Below are 20,663 nucleotides of genomic sequence, written 5' to 3'. Positions count from 1 at the left end.
CCAGCACTGCCCCAGTCCAGCCCCGGAAGTCTCATATCCCTGGGATACTTCTGGGCCCAGGACACCCCTGGGTTCTGGTCTGTCCCTGGGCTGGTGGTGGCTTTCCACCGTGGCCAGCCTGCCCCCTCCCACCTGCCCCTACCCCGTGAGAATCCTTCCATTAAACTCCATTGTACCCACCTGTCTTTTGTTGTTATTTGGGGTCCACACCTAGAGGTGCTCCAGACTTACTCCTGGCTCAGGGATCACTCTTGGGAGGTGGGGCGGGGCTCGGAAAATGACAGGGGGTGCTGGGGATCAAACCCGGGTTGATCACATGCAAGGCAAGTGCCCTGTCTTCGGTACTACCACCCTGGCCCAGCCCAACTTTCTTTGGCTGGTTTGTTTGTTTGGTTTTGCTTTGAGGCCACACCTGCTGGTGCTCAGGACTTACTCCTGGCCCCGTGCTCTAGAAGAGTGGCTGTTTCTCAGCCGCAAGCAGCTGATTAGTATGTGGCTGACCTGGGCTTGACTGCTGGCACCCCCTATGATCCCCGAGCACGGCCACTCTCCTGCCCTCCTAGTACTGGGCCGTGAGCCCTGCACCCCTGCTTTCTGCAGAGGAGGAAGAGCAAGACATTGCCAGCCTGAGGTTCCAATGGTCCCGGGCTGGGGTGAGCACCAAGGAGAAAGGAGGGTCGGGAAGAGGCCCCCCAGAGCCTGGCCCAGCTGGCAGCTGCTCCCATCCATCTCCTGCCCAGAGGCCCCAGCTAATAGAGAGCCTGAGTCCCGGACCAGAACTCAGCAGAAATGGAGCCCCGAGGACAACAGGTGCAGCCAGGCTGGGCTGGGGCTGGGGACGTCTGAGGGTCCAGGCAAAGGGAATTAGGGGGGCCTGCAGGAGGAAGGACATCTGTGAAGTCTCGGAAAGGAGGAGTCTGGGTGAGCAGACCTGCACGGGTCAGGAACGAAGCCTGCTGAGGGCTGTGAAACTGATGAGGAAAAGAGCCCCATAGCTGGAAGCTTGTGTCGTGAGCAGAGGGGAGAAGGCAGAGGGAATAGAGAAGGGATCACTGAGAAAATGATGGCGGGAGGAACCAGTCGGGATGGGAGATGCATGCCGAAGGTAGATAATGAACCAAACATGACCTCTCAGTGTCTGTGTTGCAAGCCATAGTGCCCCAAAGTGGAGAGAGAGTATGGGGAATATTGTCTGCCATGGAGGCGGGGGGTGGGAAAGGGGGGTATACCCGGGATATTGGTGGTGGGGAATGTGCACTGGTGGAGGGATGGGTGTTTGATCATTGTGAGATTGTAACCCAAACATGAAAGCTTGTAACTATCTCACGGTGATGCAAATAATTAATAACTAAATAAATAAATATACTAATACAAGGTAGGAAGCAAAAAAAAATTAAAAAGACCCCAGAGACACACAAATGAATCTCGGACCTGACAACTTGCCACAGAGATGGCCCTGGACTTTGCAAAAGGCCTTCCCCACCAGGCTGCTCCAGACGGGGGCAGGCTCTGTCCCTCCGCCTGCCCGCTAAGAGCCCCAGTGGTCACCATTTTCTAGAAGGCAGCCAGAAGCACCAGGTACAAGTTCGAGGTAGTGGCAAGTTGGCAAATCCCAAGTCTCTCGGGACAGGGGAGGAGTGGGCCATCCTTGTTCCCACCCCATGGGACACTGAGATGATGTCACATCCGCCCACCATCTACTTAAGCTCCCACATGGCCATGATCCAGAGACACACAGATAAATCTCTGACCCGAGCAACTTGATGCAGTGATTTCTTCAGACCCTAATTATTAAAATCTTAGAATTCCTTGAGTGCGCGGCCACTCTTGTGGCTGCACAATATTATATTATATCCATAACGAGCAGTACAAAACACATTGTCTAACATTGCATTTTTGGCAGGTATGAGGTGTGGTATGACTGATGTTGATTGTTGAAGCTAACTAAAGTAGAGAAAGAATACTTTGCAAATTGTCTGCCATCAGGCAGGGGGAGGTGTGGAATGGGGGTGGGGAATCTGGGGATTTTGGTGGTGGAAGGGATGGGTGTTAGATGATCAAAGTTCAAACATGAGATTTTTATTACTGTATCTCACAGTGAATTAATAAAAAATTTAAAAATTGGGGCTGGAGCAATAGCACAGAGGGTAGGGCATTTGCCTTGTACGCGGCCAACCTGGGTTCGATTCCCAGAATCCCATATGGTTCCCTGAGCACCATCAGGAGTAATTCCTGATTGTATGATCCAGGAGAATAACCCCTGTGCATTGCTGGGTGTGACCCAAAAAGCAAAAAAATTTAAAAAATTAAAAAATTGAAAAAGAAAGTAAACTTTATCAGTCTTAGTCAGCAAGTCCAATACACATTGATGTTCCATCATATATGATTGGATAATCAATACCTTAGAATAAAAAAAGAAATAAACATCCCTTTCATTTACAAAAAAAAAAAAAAGAAAAAAGACCCCAGCCCAGATTCCGAACAGACTAACACCAGAGAAAAGGACCTTTCAGGGGGCACCTGAGTCAGGGACACATGACATAACCATGGAGTGCCTTCGGGATGTCCTTGAGACGGTCCCAGTCTGGCTCCGGAACCCTGGTGACCTGGGAATGGCCTGTGATGTGCTCATGTCCTCGAGGTGGCCCAAACCCAGTCTTTCCAAACCACATGCATGGAAATGTCTACTTCTACACTCTACTTTCTACTTTCTACACCCCTGCCAGGGGCTGCAAATGCCCCATCGCTTCTCGGACAGACTAGAAAACAGAGTTCTCGTCTGTCCTGGGCCCAGGTTTTGGAGCGGGAGCTCGGCTAGGTCTGTTGGCATCATTAATATTGTGTTTTTCCTGTTTTAAGGCATCATGCCTGGTTCCCACTGGATTTGGGTGGGAGTTTCCTCAACAGAACCAGGGACTAGCTGTAGAGTTGGCTTGAGGTTCATTTTTTTGGTCTTGCATCTTCAGAAACCTTTCACTGTTGCATACTCAGAACATAACTGTTTTTGTAACCTCTGCTTTCCGGCCAGTGTCCTCACCTGGGCCTGTGACCCCAAGTTTGAGAAGCAGGGGCTGGCTGGGGGATGACACACCTTAGTGGGAGTTGGGAGTGGGGACAGGGCTTCAGACCACACAACGCAAAGTCAGACTGGGTGGCAGGTGAGCAGCTGGGACTTTATTGACCGGTGCAGAGTGCCCCAGAGCTGGCTGTGGGCAGTGGGCATGGAGCAGGGGGTGGAGGGACGGGGTGAGGGGTGGGAGCGGGGCCCTGAGGGTCCAGGGAGCCTGTGGGGGCAGGAGGCTGCTGGGTCACTCAGTAGATGATGGACGTCTTCAGACTCGACTCGACTGTCTTCTTCACAATGGTGTGGCCGCCGCAGCTGGCGTTGGAGCTGGAGCCGGAACCGGACACAGAGCAAGAGCCCAGCAGGGAGTCCCACCCTGGGCCGAGCGAGGCCCCGGAGCCCCCCTTCACGATGCTGGTGCAGCTGGAGCCAAAGTCGCCTCTCCTGCCTCCGCGGCCACAGGTGCCCCCCAGGCCAGCGCCGAATCCCCCGCACGCAGAGGCACCGCCTCCCCCGACAGCTGCCAAGAGACACAGAGTCAGGGTGGGGTTCTCGCCTCCCCACACAGCCCCTCTCCCCAAGCCCCCCAATACTCACAGATCGTGACCTGGTTGCTGCACTCCCCAGACATCCTGGCAAAGAGAGACGGGAGAAGAGGCTAAGAAGGAGCCAGAGAGTGGATCCCCTAGGGGAGCTATTTGATCATTCGGGGGGACCCCCGCCCTGTGCTCAGGGAATGGAGGGCTGAATATTTGAGCCAGCAATGAATGCTGCTTGCACCCAGGGGTGCTGAGGCCGGGGAGGCCACCCCGCAGGGCTGGGGCTCCTTGCCCATGTGCGGTGGTTCCCTGACTCCTCAGCTCTCGCTCCAGCCCCAGTGCTCAGGGCGTTTAAGCCTCTGGGAGCAGCTCATCTAGCCAGGAAAAGCTTCCAGCCCTCATTTGAAACCTCAACCAACAGAATGTCACTGTCATCCCATTGTTCTCGAGCGGGCACCAGTGACGTCTCCATTGAGAGACTTGTTGTTACTGTTTTTGGCATATCGAATACGTCACGGGTAGCTTGCCAGGCTCTGCCATGTGGGCAGGATACTCTCGGTAGCTTGCCTACCGAGGGGTGTAGGATCGAACCCGGGTCGGCTGCGTGCAAGGCAAACGCCCTACCACTGTGCCATCGCTCCAGCCAACAGAATGACTCTCCACACCCGGGCAGCTGCCCGGCCCTCACCGGCTCTCCTCGGCCTCCAGCAGCCTGCGGTAGGTGGCGATCTCCACGTCCAGCGCCAGCTTGGTGCTCATCAGCTCCTGGTAGTCGCGCAGCAGCCGGGCCAGCTCCTGCTTGGCGTCCCTCAGGGCAGCCTCCAGCCCGGCCAGCTTGGCCTGTGCGTCCTTCACGGCCGCGTCCCCGCGCTGCTCCGCGTCGGCCACGGCGTCCTGCAGGCTGGAGTTCTGGGGAAGGCGGAATGGGCGGCAGGAAGGGTCAGTGAGTCCAGCACCACTGCTCCCTGGGGGGGTCGGCCGGAGGCGGGGGAGGGTCTCTGTCCCACGGCCCCCTCCTCTGCTATGGAAAGACACTGCTGAGGGGAGCACACAGTGCCCCCCATGGCCCCGCCACCTGCAACATGAGACGGTGGCCTTCCTGAGGAACAGGGTCTGTGCGTGTGTGTGGGCTACGGGTGTCGAGAGGGAACCCCACGGCCACTAGGCTGAACCCTAAACTCAGACTGGGGTCCCCAGAGGAAGATGCATTGTGAGGGCAGAGACGACACAGTAAGTGATGCAGAAACCCCTGGGAACTGGGTCCTCAGGGACAAGCACGGCCCCCCCACCCCCAGTTCTCCAGAAGGAGTCCCCACAGGCCCCACTCAAGACTCCCAGACCCCCAGAACTGAGGAATGGACCACGGGATCTCCATATGTCACAGGCCCCGGTGACACAGCCGGTGTGTGAGCAGGAAAGACACCAGGAGACTGATGTGGTCCCAGCCGGTCACATGTGAGCACCACGGCCACCCCCATGAGCCTCCTCCTCCTCCGGCTCCTCCTCGTTCTCCTCTTCCTCCTCCTCTTTCTCCTCCTCTTCCTTCTTCTCCTCTTCCCTCTCCTCCTTCTCCCATTCCTCCTCCTTCTCCTTTTCCTCCTCCTCCCTCCTCCCTCCTCCTTCTTCCCCTCTTCCTCCTCTTCTTCCTTCTCCTCCTCCTCCTTCTCTTCCTCCTCCCTCTCCTCCTCCTTCTCTTCCTCCTCCCTCTCCTCCTCCTCCTTATCCTCCCTCTTCTCCTCTTCCTCCTCTTCCTCCTCTTCTTCTTCCTCTTCCTCCTTCTCCCCTTCCTCCTCTTTCTCTTCCTCCTCCCTCTTCCCCTCTTCCTCCCCCTCTTTCCCCTCTTTCTCCTCCTTCTCCTCCTCCTTCTCCTCTTCCTCATCCTCCTCTTCCTCTTTCTCCTCTTCTTCCTTCTCCTCTTCCTCTCCTTCTCCCCCTTCTTCTCTCCCTCCTCTTCCTCCCCCTTGAGATGAGCATAGCCGGGATGTACCCAAGCACCACAGTCACCGAGTGTGACCCTGTGAGTGGCAGAGGAGCCCCGTGGTTCCACAGCGTGTGGGAACCGTCATCTCGGCTGTGTTTTCGTTGGCAACAAAGGGTAGAGCCAGGAGTAGGCCCTGAGCACTGCCAGGTGTGGTCACATAACCAAAAGGAACGGGATTTCACATCAACCCAGGGAGGGCCCTGGGGCAACGGCGCGAGAGGGAGAGCGTCAGCGGCCTCAGAGCCCTCACCTGCGTCTTGAGAGTCTCAATCTGACTCTGCAGCTTCTTGATCGCCTGCTGCAGCTGGGAGATCTGGCCTCTGGTCACCTGCACGCTGTCCCCGCGTTGCTGCACGGACCTCTGCAGCTCCTGGTACTGAGGGGCAGAGGTGGGCTCATGCAGCAGCAGCCTCCCCGCCCCTGCTCCACGCCCCCCACCCCGTCCTCTGGCAGACGCTCTGGCCTGGCCTCCTTCCTGGAGGGGGACGTGCTTGTGCCCGCTCGGCCCCGGGGGCTTCCGCGTGGGGACCCGCAGACCCAGCCCTCCCTCCACCCGGCCCTGCACCTTGCTCTGGTAAGCCGCTTCCGCTTCGGCCTTGCTGGCCCGCGCGATCTCCTCGTAGCGGGCGCGCACCTCGGCGATGACATCCTTGAAGTCCAGGCAGCGGTTGTTGTCCATGGACAGGACCACAGACATGTCGCTGGCCTGCGTCTGGAGCTGGGCCTGCTCCTGGGGGGCAGACAGACTCAGTCCCACCGTCTGGCCCCTTCCCCCTGCAGGCCCCCAGGGGGTGGGGAGGTGGTAGGAGGACTTCCTGCACACACACGGTGGGGGGCTGCCTGGTGGTAGTGAACCCCCTCGGGGGGTGCTGTCCCCTCGGTGGACACAAAGCTTGCACAGCTGGGCACTAAGGGAAAGTGTCCCCAATTCTCCCCACCGTGCCCCTGGCTGGGCTGAGCTGCTGCCCACCCGCCGTGTCTCCCCAAAGACACCAGCGCGCCCCGGGCTCTAGGCAGCCCCTCTGCCCGGCCGCACGGCCCCTCCCTCACCTCCTTCGAGTCTCTGCCAACTCTGCGTCCTGCAAAGAGGCCTCCTGCGACCCCACCGGGCACAGCAGCCTCTGCCCTCACGCCTCCTTCCCAACGCTCCGCCCCCCAGAGCTCCGGGGACCCATGGCGTCCCAGACAGTTTGCCCGTCTGCAGACATCTGCCCGGGAAGACAGGCTCCGGGCTGTGTGTCCGGCCCCTCGCGAGCCGAGCTGTCCATCCTCGGTAACTCTGCCCGATGGCTGAGTGACGGCGTCCCCTGCAGCCCCGGGGCTCGGGGGGCGCTGCCCTCCCCCACCCCCTGCCCTCGGCCAAGCCTCACCTCCTCATACAGATGCTTCAGGAAGTCGACGTACACCCGGAGAGACTCGTGCCTGTCGTCCAGCTCCATCTTGCTCAGGAATACCCCGTCCACCTCCTGCAGAGAGGGGAGAGAGAGACTAGAGGCCTCTGTGTGGTCTTCGGGGGGGAGGTGCTCTCTCGTCCTCTCTGAGGTCCACCCGCACCCCCCACCCCCTCTCACCACCTCCAAAGACCCTTGCCATGCTGCACTCCCATTCACCTGACCAAACCACACCACCTCCAGGAAGCCCACCCGGCTCAATCCCAGCCAGCTCTGCTTCTTTCGTGCCTTTGGCATCCTCTCCAGCACGGTGAGTCCGAGAGTTTAGCACATGGCTCCTGGGACGCCTTGCCTGCATAGCTGTCCCACCTTCTTGGGGGCCCCCAGGGAGCATGCCAGTGGGGTCTGCGTTCAGAAGCCGCCCCTCTGGCTCAGGGCCGGGCTCTGTGCGTGGGGAGCCACTCGGCACCCTAGCGGGGTCACTGGCCCCCGCCCTCACCTTCTTAAGCACCGCAAAGTCATTCTCCACCGTGGCGCGCCTCTGGGCCTCCTGCTCGAACCTGCCAGAGGAGGGACAGACTCAGAGCCCGGCTGCCTCCGGCCAGCCTCCCTGCAGGCCCGGGGCCTCCCGTTTCCTCGAGGGGCCTGCAAGCTGGACTCCAGCCCCTTCTCAGCCTTCCCTGACGTCGACATCCTGCCGCATCCGGCACTGTCCCCGTGGGCCCTGGCCCCGGAGCTTGTGGCCATCCTGCCTCGGGGAGGGCGGGTCTCCGACAGCGCCCCAGGGAACACAGGCCTCACCCGGGCTCCCTGGGCCCAGGGCTGAGAAGGCTGAGGGGAGCCGGTCCCCTGAGGGAGGCTGAGGGCCGTCACCTGATCAATCCCGCTCACCATCAGAGGTGGCAGTTCAGCCTTCCAGAACTTTAGGACCGTCCTCCCTTGGTGGCCCAGAACTCCCGTCTCCTGCTCGTGCCCTCCCCACCTCTCCCCTGCCCCAGGCTCCCTCCAGGGCCTGTTCCCCCCCTGGTCCCATCCTCCTGCGACTCAGGGTCAGAAGGTGGCACAGGCCCACTTTCCAGACACGGAAACTGAGGCTGGGGAGGTGAGCCGGCGCTGCCCGTGTCCCGCCCCGTGAGGAGGGTGAGGAGCCCAGAGCTGCCTGCGGTGTGAATCACGCCACTCTCCTGGGGAGGGTCCCGCTAAGTGGATTCCACGGCACCCAGAGACCAGGGCAGCTCTGAGTCACGGGAGCCCGCAGCCTGCTCAACCAGAATTTCTGGGGAGAACCCCACCGCAGGGGAGCAGCGGGGGCCCCTCCCGGCCCCGGGCGGCACGGCTGCTGCGCACCCCCCCCCGCCCCCGCCCCTGCGCCCCTCGGGGCTGCTGCAGGAGCCCAGGCTCCCAGGGGGCCGAGGCAGCGCCCAGTGGTGCCTACTTGGTCCTGTACTCCTCCTCCTGGCTGCGGCAGGACTGCAGCTCGGCCTCCAGTGCTCCCCGGTCTCTCTGCAGCTGCTCCAGCCACTGCCCAAGCTGGGCCACATGGGCCTCGAAGAAGGACTCGAGGCCCCGGGGGTCGGCGCGGGGCCCCTGCTCCTGCAGCAGGCTCCACTTGGTGTCCAGGACCTTGTTCTGCTGCTCCAGGAAACGCACCTGCGGCACCGCAGAGGCTGCCTGAGCCTGGGGGCCGAGGGGCAACAGCCCCTGCCCACGCCCACCCCGCCCGGCCAGGGCCGGGGCCTTGCTCGGACTCTCCGAGCACAGAAGAGCAGTGTAAGTGATCGGGAGGGCAGGCCCTGAGGAGGGAGTGAGTGATCAGGAGCCTCGGCCCCCCACCACACACACCTCCCCTGGACATCCTAGGGCTGGGAGGGGGGAGAGGAGGGCCCCTGAGGGAGGCGGGGCTGGGCCCTGCTCCCGGGACCCTCACCTTGTCGATGAAGGAAGCGAACTGGTTGTTGAGGCTGCGGATGGCCTGGGTCTCCTGCGTCCGCACCTCCTGGAACTGGGGGTCGATCTCGATCTTCAGGGGGATGAGCAGGTTCTGGTTGAAACTCACTTCCTGGATGCCCCCCGGAGGGCAGCGGACGGGGCCTGCCGCCCCACGGCCTGGGCCGAACTGCGCCCCCCAGGCCCGCCCCTGGGAGGCTCCTCGGCGCCCCCCGGAAGCACTGAGGCTCCTGCTGCTGAAGGAGCAGGAGGGCCTGGCTGGGCCCCGGGCCCCCGGGCGCACAGAGCAGGCCGAGAGGGCGCGGAAGCCCCTGCGGGCCCGGCCTGGGGAGAGAGACATGGCAGAGGCAGGCTGAGCTCGTGTGCCGTGTGCCGGGACTGTGTGACTTCCTGCCCCGAGGCCCCGGCACGAGACTTTTATCCCCTCCCGTGCCTGGGCTGGGCCTCCGCGAGCCAGATGCCGCGGGCCTGACTGTGTCCCTCTCAGGCTCCAGCTGACCTACCCTGACACCAGCAGCGTGAGCAACTGCCACGTGCCGGGCCCCAGGGGAGGGAACCCCAGACCTGCCCCGCTAGAGAGGAAGGACCACACGGGCCTCGGGACCAGGAAGCAGCCAGACATGGGGGCCTTGTGTGCTGGGGGAAGGGGACGGCTGGCCCTGGGCAGTCTCTGAGGGTGTGATCAAGGAAGGCTTCCTGGAGGAGGTGGGGAGGAAGGGAGGAGGAAGGGGGGGAAAAAGAAGGGAGCAGATGGGCTTCAAAGCACCCGGAGACCTGGAGAGAAGCAAATGGACTTCTCAGGGGCCAAGCGACCTACAGGCGGTGAGGGAAGGCGCTGGAGGAGAGGAGGTTAACAGGGATGCGACTAGAGTGACTGGCTGAAAGGACTCCAGTGTTTGGAAATGAAACAGGAAAACAGGGCGGCCGGGTCCCTCCTCTGGCCCAGCCCAGCAATCACCCGGGAGGTGCCACCCACAGGAGCCGGTGTCAGCGCTGCCCAAGCCACTCGGACCCACGGAGCCTCTGGGGTATGGGAGACACCTGACCGCCCCACTCCCCTCCAGGGAGGCCCTGACAGAGCACCGGGCTCCATGTGAAGTGTGTGCCCGAGAACATACTCCCTTGGGGGGCGGGAAACAGAGGCCAAAATTCAGGGGCGTCTCCAAACAGATTTCACTGCTCCCCTGAAGGTCCGCCGAGTGGAGGGGCTCAAGGGCTCAGGTGGTAAATCCCTATTGCTATCCTGGAGGGCTCCCTGTAGGAGGCACCTGTGGGCTTGCACCAAAGCCCCTCCACTGCAAGCAGGCAGCCCGGGATGCTAGAATGCCTAGAATTTCTCTATCTGTGCCCCCCGCACCCCCCCACCCACACACACCCACCTGCCTTCTTAAAGCCTCGTGTAACCAGGAGTTGGGTATTGCAGCCTTGATCATCGAGCTCAAATCAATAACAGGAACAGCACGTCACACCCCAGAGAGATGCGATGAGGAAGACCCGGGCTGGTAACGTGCCACCCTGCCAGGCGGCCTGACTCCCCCCACCCTCAGGGGGATTAGGGGCCCCTTCCTCCTTCCTCTACCCCAGGGGGCAGCGCCCCTGGAGGAAACTGAGCCACAGGTGACCTCATGAGGAAGAAGTGACCAGCAGGCCACTGTCCGTGGGCAGAGCAGAGCTCAAGGGCCCGAGGCCAGGGGCACCCAGGAAACAGGGGGCAGCATGAAGCCACCCAACCCGAGAGAGAGAACCCAGGAAGCCGGAAGCCTGAGGTGCCACCTGGACCATCCTGCAAGCAGCAGGGAGAGCCAGGGACGAGCTTAGCTCAGGCCTCGAGTGCTAGAGCGGGGCTTGCTCCCCGCACAGCGCCAGCCCCGGCACAGCCAGGAGGGAGCCCCCAGCACCAGCGCCAGGTGTGGCCCCAAAGCAAACAACAAAGCGGGGGGGGGCCGGCCCTACCCCAGGATGAAGGGTGGAGAACTAAGGTCACCAAGGATGGGGCCGAATTTACCTGCCGGGAACTTCCCCATATTTGTGATACTAGAGTGAGCCAGAGTGAGCTCACGCCGTCACCCTCATCTACACGGCAGGGTCCTGAGGTCCCCTGGTGTGGGGAGGGGTGGCCCTGGGCCACTGAGGCACTGCACCAGCTAACCTTGAGATGTTCGGCCTGCCACTCTGGGGTCTGAGTAACTTGCTCAAGAACGCCCCTCTATGGGGTGGAGCAATAGCACAGCGGGGAGGGTGTTTGCCTTGCATGCGGCCAACCCGGGTTCGATTCCCAGCATCCCATAGGGTCCCCTGAGCACCACCAGGGGCAATTCCTGAGTGCAGAGCCAGGAGTAACCCCTGTGCATCACCAAGTATGACCCAAAAAGCAAAAGAAAAAAAAAAGGATGCCCCTCTAATCCGGCAAAGGGTGGGACCCCAGCTCATCCAGCAGCCCCCCCACACCCCCGGGGCAGCCCACCAGCCCTTGGTCATTCACGGTGTCTGTCATCCTCCTCTGTCCAGCCCTGGCCACATGGGGCATCCGTGGCGCTTGCTTTGGATTCTTGGCCCAGAGATGTGGGTCCTGAGGAAAGCACAACCCTTGCATCTGTGGGCCCCGACTTTGTCCCCCAGGACTGCCCACACCCCCCGGGTGTGACCGCGCCCTTTGGCATTGCAGCTAGGGAAAACTTCCACCCAACACGGCAATAACACAAAAGGTTCATTCCTTATTGTTTGGTGGGAGGTGGGGGGGTGGGGAGGGACCGTGTCCAGGGATCCCTCCGGGCCGGGCCTGGGGGAATCATATGGGGTGCTGGGGATTGAACCCCAGTCTGCCAGGTGCCAGGCAAGCCCCCGACCCACTGGACCATCACTCTGGCTCCCCAACCCCAGGTTCTTCACTGCTCTTGTCAAAGGTTTTCTTTACTTTGACGAATAAATAGTGGGGCCAGAGAGATGGCTCGCAGGCCGGGGGTCCATGCTTGCCTGCAGGAGGGCATGCTCTCCGCCCTGAGACCACCTCTGGCCCCAAGCACTGCCCGGAGTGACCCCCGCTCCTCCCGGAGAATAAAGAGCAGTGTGCAGAGCTGGGGAGGGGAGGGGCGGGAAGAGGGGAGGCGGTGCCCAGCCCCTGCCATCTGGGTGGTCTCTGCCCGGGCACCAAGGACACTCCTCACACAGGAGCGAGTGCACAGGGGCCTCCACCGTGGATGTCCGGCCACTCCCAGGGCTGGAGCCTCCCCAGCCCCCGCGCCCACACCCACCCTGACCAGTGCCAGCTCAGTGTGCCCGCCCCAGGGAAGCCCCAGGCCAGCAGGGACCCCATTCATGCACCCCCCGGCACCCTACCAAGTTCAGCACTGACCCTAAAACTCAGTCTTTCTCTTTGTCTCTCTGTCTCCCTCCCTGCCTCTGTCTCTGTCTCTGTCTCTCTCGTCTCTCTCTCTTTTCCTTTCCTCCCTCTCTCTCTGTCTCTCTCACTCAAAAGCCCTTTCTAGCTTGTGCAAATGAAGCTCTTGACCCAAATACCATTTATTCACATGAATTTATTTACTGAAAATAAATATAATTGAGCACCTACTCGATCCTACATGCTGAGACTTAGGACTTCACAAAGGCCAAAGTCCGCAACCTGCACTCTGAAAGCTTAGAATCTGGTAGAGAAACAGACATGGAATAGGCAATTAGAAAAGTATGTCATTGCAATTATGATAAGCATAGAAGAGTATAGGGTGCAAGAGGCCTAACCTAGTTTATCCCCTCATTTATTCTCCACATGCCAGGAACATTCCTGCCACAGGGCCTTTGCACTTGCCTTTCCCTCTTCCTGGAATGCACCTCCCACATAATGGTCAGGGAAGAGGCGGGGGTAGCCTGGGAGATCTGAAATGGTGAGAGAGGTTTGTCTCCTTTTCCACCCATGTCCAGGCTCTTGTCCTTATATCACAGAAAAGAATTTTTGTGGAAGACAACTAAAGTGAAATTATTTTAGTTGGGAAATAGCAAGGAGACAGAGAAGAGGCAATCTGTGAAGTGAAAGAAGGCATTCTCCCCTGAGCTGGGAGGCTAGCGGTCCGAGGATTCAAGGTCCCAAAGAAGGATGCTCACTGCCTGCTCATGGAGAGTTTATTTTACAGGGTTGTGTTTTTATTGCTTGGGGGATTTTTGTTTGATTGGTTGGTTGATTTGGGGGCACATCTAGTGACGCTCAGAGGTACATCTCAGAGTTTATCCCTAGCTCTGTGCTTAGGAATCACTTCTGGCAGGGCTCAGGGGACCATATGGAATGACAGGGGTCCAAGCTGGGTGTCCGGTGTGCAAGGCAAGTACCCTACCTGTTGCACTATCTCTCCAGTCCCCTTTTGTTTTTTTTTTATAGGGTTTTCTCAAGCTTCTGGGACTCGAGGCTGTCTTTGAAGATAAGAGCCCCTTGGGAATAATGGTGGTGGGAAGGTGCAATGGTGGTGGGACTGGTGTTGGAATATTGTCTGTATCTAAACTGATAACTTAATAAAGTTATAAAAATCAAAAAAGATGAAAAGAGTCCCTTGCACGTGAAGAGGACTTTGTGCTTTGGGTGGTCTTCTTCCAGCTGGTGCTGACGCCCTTCATGCCCCCCGATCTCTTAGCAGACCTCAGTTCCTGCGTCGCCAAAGATTCCCTCTCTTGCTTTGGGCTGGCAAAGGGACTAGGGAAGAGTAAGTTCTTTTGTCTCTCTGTGGCATCCTGGCCTCGTCACTTCCTGTAAATCATTGCCGAGGCTCCTCACCCCGACACCCTGCCTGGCTCATGCCACAGGGCTCAAAGCCACCTCCCGACTGACCCAAACCAAACTCATTGCATCCCCGAACCCACCAGCACCTCCCAGCCCCTCCCTGCTTGCTTTCCACCTAGCACCAGACAGTGCCTTTTGCTCCTTTTCTCTCCCAGGGTCCCTGCCAGGACGGAGACCCCTGAGAGCGGGGATTCTGTCTTGGCTGGCTGCCGGATCCTCTGCAGCAGATTCTCAAAAACTACTCGAGTGACCAAACCCATTGAGGTTTGCATTGTTCCTTCCCGTCCATCCTTCACCCGTTTCAGGCCCACTACTCTCAATTCTGTTCTCCAAAGCATCCATCACTCCCTACTCCCTACCTCGGTATCTCCTTTTTGATGGCTGCTGCCATGCCTACTTGCTGCACTGCCCCCAATAGCTTTACGGTTTTCTTCCCTGTGCTTTATTGGACTGTTTTTAGTGATTAGGTAGCCCCTCTCTGGCCTTGTTGCAGCAAGAGCATAGGAGACTAAGAAAGCAATTTTCAATCAGTGCATCTGTTTACCCTACGTCCTTCAACTGATTGATAGGCTCAGATGAAGGAAAAAAATTCTGCCTTGGACGCTGAAGTTCCCCGGGCCAAGCTTTCTTTAGCTTCCACTGTGCTGCTGAGACTCACGACAGCAAATGCAGGTTTTTGAGTCCCTTCATAAACTACAGTTACTGGGGGCTGGAGAGATAGCACAGTGGGTAGGGCGTTTGCCTTGCACGCGGCCGACCCGGGTTCAAATCCCAGCATCCCATATGGTCCCCTGAGCACAGCCAGGGGTAATTCCTGAGTGCATCGCCAGGTGTGACCCAAAAAGCAAAAAAAATAATAATAAAAAAAATAAATAAACTACAGTTACTGCCATGAGGGAACCAAGTTCTATCTGGATTATCAGGGGCGTGTCACTTAAATCAGAGCCACTACAATACTTTTGTTCTATCAGCTCTATGCACAGATAACCTGTGCTTGCACAGGGTTCCTCGGAAAGGGGAACGAAAGGTTGCAGGATTTAGTGCCTGGCAGTGCTTAAGCGTCACGGTGGGGCTTGGCACCTCGTCAGTCTCCCGCCTGTCAGCCACCGGCAGCCTTTTACTTCTGAATTGTCTTGGGGTGGGTGTCCTCGAGCAAGTTTCCTGGACTCCTCCGCCATAAAGCAGCTGCTGCCCCTGTGCTGAGCCACCTCTGGGCCACACTGTCAAACTCCCTGTGATTTAGGTAAGCAAGGTACCAGTCTAGAATTGGGTACCAGATTTGGGGTTAACAGAACTAATGTCATTCCCGGATTTTCAACTACATGTAAGGGGAAAGTCTTTTTGGATTAGGCATTGCCAAAACTGAAATTAAATCATCTTTAAGAGTTTGGAATGCCAGGTGTCAATTCGAATCCCAGTCTAGGAGCTCAAAATCAGTCCCTTGAATCCCTCATAAGGAGGTTTTCAGAAACTTGGCTGTTGTTTTGCAGAAACACAGCAAGATTAGAGACTAGGTCCCCTTCTATTTGCTAAGAGGTCCTGGAAACTGGCTAAGGACAGAGCAGGTGACTCTATTATTAAGATAATATTTATAAAAATATTAATGTTCTACTTGATTCTTCAGAGTTACCTAGGCTTGGCCAATGCAGAGTTGTGAAAAACAGATGAGCACACAATGACAAGGCACAGCCTCGGTCCTTTCATCTGGCAGAGTGGCCTGACCTGCAGGAGTCCAGCCCATCCTCTCCAGAGCCACGAAAGATCCAGGTTGCCAGGGTTTTCTCTGGAGCAGAGTCCAGGCGGTGGTCAGGGCCTGGAGGGTCCCTGTTTCTTTTTTTTCTTTTTTTTTGCTTTTTTTGGGGGGGGTCACACCCGGCAATGCACAGGGGTTACCTCCTGGCTTTGCACTCAATAGTTACTCCTGGCGGTGCTCAGGGGACCATATCGGATGCTGGGAATCGAACTCGGGTCGGCCGCTGTGCTATTGCTCCAGCCCCGGGTCCCTGTTTCTTATAGCAGAGATCATTTCCTGCGACGGTCAACCTTTAGGGTCTCCCTGCGGTTTGCAGGGCTCCAGAAACAAACTTATTACTCTTGTCAGTTCTGCTCTTGTTAAACTCATCCCTTTGGACTCTCTTTCTCATAGGGGACTTTGGGGTTCCGTAGCTGGTTCTTAAATTTTTCCTCCTGTATTGGGGGCAGACCCTGTTACACAAAGAAAAAGCTTCCTTTCTGGATTCACGCAAACCAACCACATCAGCGTATAATATTTTATTTGTTTGTTTGTTTCGGTTTTTTGTTTTTGAGCCACACCTGGCTTAGATCAGGACATGCTCCTGGCTCTGCACTGAGGGATCACTCCTGGCGGGCTCATGGGACGACAAGAATCCACCAGGATTAGACACATGCAAGGCAAGTGCCCTGCCCACTGTACTATCACGCCATTCTCAGCATGTAGTATTTTTTTTAACCATAAAGTTGTTGAGAAGAGAGAAGAGCGAATGTTTCACTTTACTCCCAATGAGATGCCATCTACCCGTTTGCTCAGGTCAAAAGAAGTATTGTCAAAATCTAACAGGCAACGCCTAGTTAATAAAAAAAATAAAAGCAAAACTTGGACTGCCCAGGGGACCTTAAAGCTTGAATAGTCCACCTGTGTTTGTCTGTCTCCTCATGTGTGTGTTTGTTTATTCTCGGTGACCAATCTCTACCGGACAGAGGTTGAAGACTGGTTTTAGACAAATGGAGACCACCGATATGGTCTCAGAACAAAGAGAATACATTTCAGAGACACAACTAAAGCTGCCAAAAAGGGTGAAGTGTGAGACATGCCAGCTCCTAGAAATCATCTCAAGATATTGACAGTGCTGCTTTCGCACCCGTATCCCAGAGCAGTGGCGAGATCCTGCACCAGGTCCGGAGATGGTGCCACCACAAGCAGCCACATGGCACCTCTCCCAGAAACCAACACCATCTCCAACCACTGGAAAATCCACCCTGAGAGGCAGCTCAACCACAGTACTATCAGTCCTCATTTAAAAAATAAAGGGTGAGGAGGGCTGGAGCAATAGCACCGTGGGTAGGGCTGACCCGGGTTCGATTCCCAGCATCCCATATGGTCCCCTGAGCACCACCAGGAGTAATTCCTGAGTGCATGAGCCAGGAGTTACCCCTGTGCATTGCCAGGTGTGACCCAAAAATAGATCGATAGATAGATAGATAGATAGATAGATAGATAGATAGATAGATAGATAGATAGATAGATAGATAGATAGAGGGGTGGGAATTCTTCCCCCGAGCAAAACACCCCAAGAATGGTGTTGGGGAACCATTATCCCCAACATGCCAGACACATTGCACACCAGGTCGGGGCAGGAGCCTGGCTTTGGGGTGAAGGACTGCTTTGAGGTGAATTTCAGAGAAACCCCTATAGGAGACGCGCATGACAGCCCACCTTATTGCCAAATACACACATTTTTATAGAGGGTCTTGGCTTACAGGAGATCCAATCACATCAGAGATTAACACCATCAGCCCATCACTTTTCCCTTCTCTAATGTGCCTCCCGTCCAGTCCCCTTCAAGGCTGTATGTTGCGGTTAGAATGACTTGCTAAAGGCGTGCGTGATGGTTTCTGTGTTTCAGGCGTATGTGACTAGGGGGTTGAGTGAGGCTCAAGGCCGGACACATGATGCAGGCACCCTGTTTCACTAACTTTGCCCAGCTACTTCCTCTCACGAGGTTTCTCTTCAGAGACGCTTTGCAAGGTTGGTTTTTCCTGCTCCAGGGCCCATCGCCCTGCTCCACAAAATGGGACCCCAAGAAAACTAGTTTAAGTATCAGGATGCAAAGCTTTTGCAAAAATGCACCCAGGAAAGAATTATATAGCAGGAAAAAAATCACTGTATCACTGTATCACTGTCATCCTGTTGTTAATCGAATTGCTCGAGCGAGCACCAGTAACGTCTCCATTCATCCCTGTCGCATGCTAGTGTAGCCCAATGGCATATTGGGGGCTCTTTCAGGATCAGGGGAATGAGGACCATGGTTGTTACTGGTTTTGGCATATTGAGTACGCCACGGGTAGCTTGCCGGGCTCTGCAGTGAGGACGGGATACTCTCGGTAGCTTGCCAGTCTCTCTGAGAGGGACAGAAGCATTTGGGGGCAGCCGCTAATCGCCTTTACAGGTGTTCCCAGTCTACCAAATGTAAGCTTTTGGTCGACTGGCATGTTGTGACGATCTGCACACTGACAAACACGCACCTGCCTGCGTCTCTGGGCAGCACCTGGGACCTCTGCGGCCTCAGGTTGATCTCCTTGAGGTTGATGGAGGGCGCCCGGAGGTTGCTGAGCAGCTGGCAGAGCAGGACCCTATCGTGGAGGGTCTGTGCCAGGTTGAACACCTACGCCAAGTCCTAGGTCACCTGGTGGTGGGCTGACAGCACCCCACAGTGGATGAGCCACTGTGCGCACTGCCGCCACTGATCTATGCCTGACGGTGCTGCTACGACTTGGTCCAGTCAGGGCAGACAACAACACTGCGGCCACCACCAGTTTCTCCATGCCCCGCCGACACCATTCTGTCCGAATCTTGCAAAACAGCCGTCGATGTCCATCAGGAATCACGCATAGAGTTCCAGCAGGGATCACCCAGAGAGTTTCATGCCTGGCATGCTGAGCCGTGCTTTGTCTAAGGAGAGATGGTGAGCCGGGTTCGGGAGAGCATGAGGGATTCAGGCAGCATCAGTGCCATCTTGCCTCCAATCAAGTATGGTGTGGTAATTATGGAAAATTAGTAGGTAGTGTCTTATGATGTCTCAGTTTAGGAATATGTTCACTCATACGTGAAGCTCAGCCTGAGCGTGTGGAAAGTGGCCTGGAGCATGGCGGCAGTTGGGTACTGGAGGTCGGCTGCCGGGGCTGGGTCCCTTGGGGTGGGGAGGACTCTCACCTGCCCCCCTCTGGGGCGCCCTGAGTCCTGAGTGGAAATAGCCTGACACGAAGTCTGATAGCATGGTTATAGGGGCCTCATTTTGTGCTCCCTTCCCGGAGAAGCAGCCAAGAGTTCTGGAGGGTGGCCGAGGAGGAGATTATCTGCCTCTGGCAGGAGGTGGCTTATGGGCATAACCCCTGGGCCACCAGAGACTGGGGGAAGCAGGCAGAGGATCTCCACTCCTGGGTCCCATTGAGCCCAGAGTCCAAGGTCACAAAGTTCTGCGTTACCTGAGTTCTGTGGGACTTCACTCATGCGTGAGGTTCAACTTGAGTGTGTGGAAAGCGGCCTGGGTTGTGGAGGTCAGCTGCCGGGGCTGGGTCCCTTGGGGCGGGGAGGGCTCTCAGGAAAAAATAGAACGGATAACAAATATTTGCCTGATGCAAAACTGTGCCAGACAAGCATAGAATAAGACTGCTTAGGGCTTTTTAGATAGAGGGCAGCATGGGCGAAAATAGAATAGGAAACTGTCAAGACTTCTTATTTTAATGGTGCCTTCTAATAGTTCCGTGAAATATTCCAGCCTCTGATCTTCCTGTAATTATTGAATATTGATGTGTTTAATTGATTGTTCTTAATGTCTCTGTCAACAAAGGCTCACCTGTTGGGATCCCAGTGGGGGTGGGGAGTGATATTGATTTAATCATGGCTGCCAGGGGGACCTTAAAGCTTGAAAAAAAATCTTTTATTTGGTTAGTCACATATTGAAAGCTTTAATCTCCTATAAATCTTCATTGACCACGACAACTTTGTATGACTCTGCAGACCTCTCTGAGCACAAAGCATTAGAACACTTTAATCAGTTGCAAATGATTTTTAAATGCTCACAACTAATTATAACACATACTATACTTAGCAAGAAAATTTGTGAATTAATCATAACATATTGATCTTTAAGAGTTTCGTCCTTGCAATTCTGATTTCTAGGAACACACAGATGTTTGTTTTATTTGGAGCCACACCCAGCGATGCTCAGGAGTTACTCCTGCTCTACATTCAGGAAATACTCTGGGCAGTGCTAGGCAGACCATATGGGATGCTGAGAACCAAACCCAAGTCAGCCTCAAGAAAGGTAAGCGTCCAACCCACTGTACTATCGCTCCAGCCCTGGAAACACACAGAGGTTAAACTCTCACAGTTACTATGAAATGAGCGAGGATTTCATACTTGTAGATAGAACTTAGTTCTTTAAAAATCAAGACAAGATTATTTAGAGACCTGGTGACATAAAATAAAATTATTTTAAATAATATCCTCTGAGAGACACAGCAGTGAATCCGAGAAGACAACAGCTCACTGGAGATCTCTCTGGACCCCGTATCGAGCCAATTCCAACACCCACTGGAACCAAAACCAATGGGTGTTCGATCAATGTATGACTGAAACTCAAACATGAAAGCTTTATAACTGTATCTCATGGTGATTCAATTAAAAAAATAAAATAATAAATAAATAATATCAACTATTTCCTGTTCAGGACAGACTAACAATATTGTCTGCAAAGCTGATTACAGTCATTTCCCTCATTTTTCTCCCACTCCTGCTTTTTCAGTAACCACTAAAGTCAAAGGGACGATTTCTAACTGCTTGTATTTGATTTGATTTTTGTTTTTGTTTTGGGAACACACCCAGCTATGCTCAGGGCTTTACTCCTGGCCTGGCAAATGCCCTACCCACCATACTATTGCTCTGGCCTCTAACTGTTTGCATTTCACAGTGACCCTTTTTCCCTTTTCCTTCTTTTTCTGTCTGTTTAAGCAGCTCTATTAGCAAACAGACCATCTGTTCCCTGGGCCAGGTGTTTCCTGCAGGTGAGACTTCCCCAGCACCCTTCCCTGTGAGGATTGGCACCAGAGTCTCCCCCAAACACACGAAAGGGGAGTGTTTAGGAGCTGAGACCTTGTTATTCAGACTTGAGTATCCCTGGTGCAGCAGTCCTTAAGGTGACAAAGAAGCTAAGAACCGGGTGGTCCAGACATTTTTATT

The 20,663-nt window shown here is 55.9% G+C and overlaps 1 protein-coding gene across 1 annotated transcript; it reads right to left on the bottom strand.

The window, feature by feature from the left end:
- Window positions 1–3,209: 3,209 nt before the first annotated feature.
- On the bottom strand, window positions 3,210–9,284 carry KRT78 (keratin 78). Its single transcript, XM_004601835.2, has 9 exons — window positions 8,903–9,284; window positions 8,411–8,625; window positions 7,475–7,535; window positions 6,955–7,050; window positions 6,150–6,314; window positions 5,835–5,960; window positions 4,292–4,512; window positions 3,662–3,696; window positions 3,210–3,584 (listed from the first exon to the last, which is right to left on the bottom strand). Exons 1-9 carry the CDS (start codon window positions 9,260–9,262, stop codon window positions 3,313–3,315), a joined length of 1,551 nt encoding a protein of 516 aa, XP_004601892.2. The 5' UTR covers window positions 9,263–9,284; the 3' UTR covers window positions 3,210–3,312.
- Between the last annotated feature and the right edge of the window lie 11,379 nt (window positions 9,285–20,663).

Source organism: Sorex araneus, chromosome 2 (assembly GCF_027595985.1).
Source record: "Sorex araneus isolate mSorAra2 chromosome 2, mSorAra2.pri, whole genome shotgun sequence".
In the NCBI taxonomy this organism is placed as follows: domain Eukaryota; kingdom Metazoa; phylum Chordata; class Mammalia; order Eulipotyphla; family Soricidae; genus Sorex; species Sorex araneus.
Note: the sequence above shows the minus strand (reverse complement) of the source record. Positions and strands in the feature narration are given on the sequence as shown.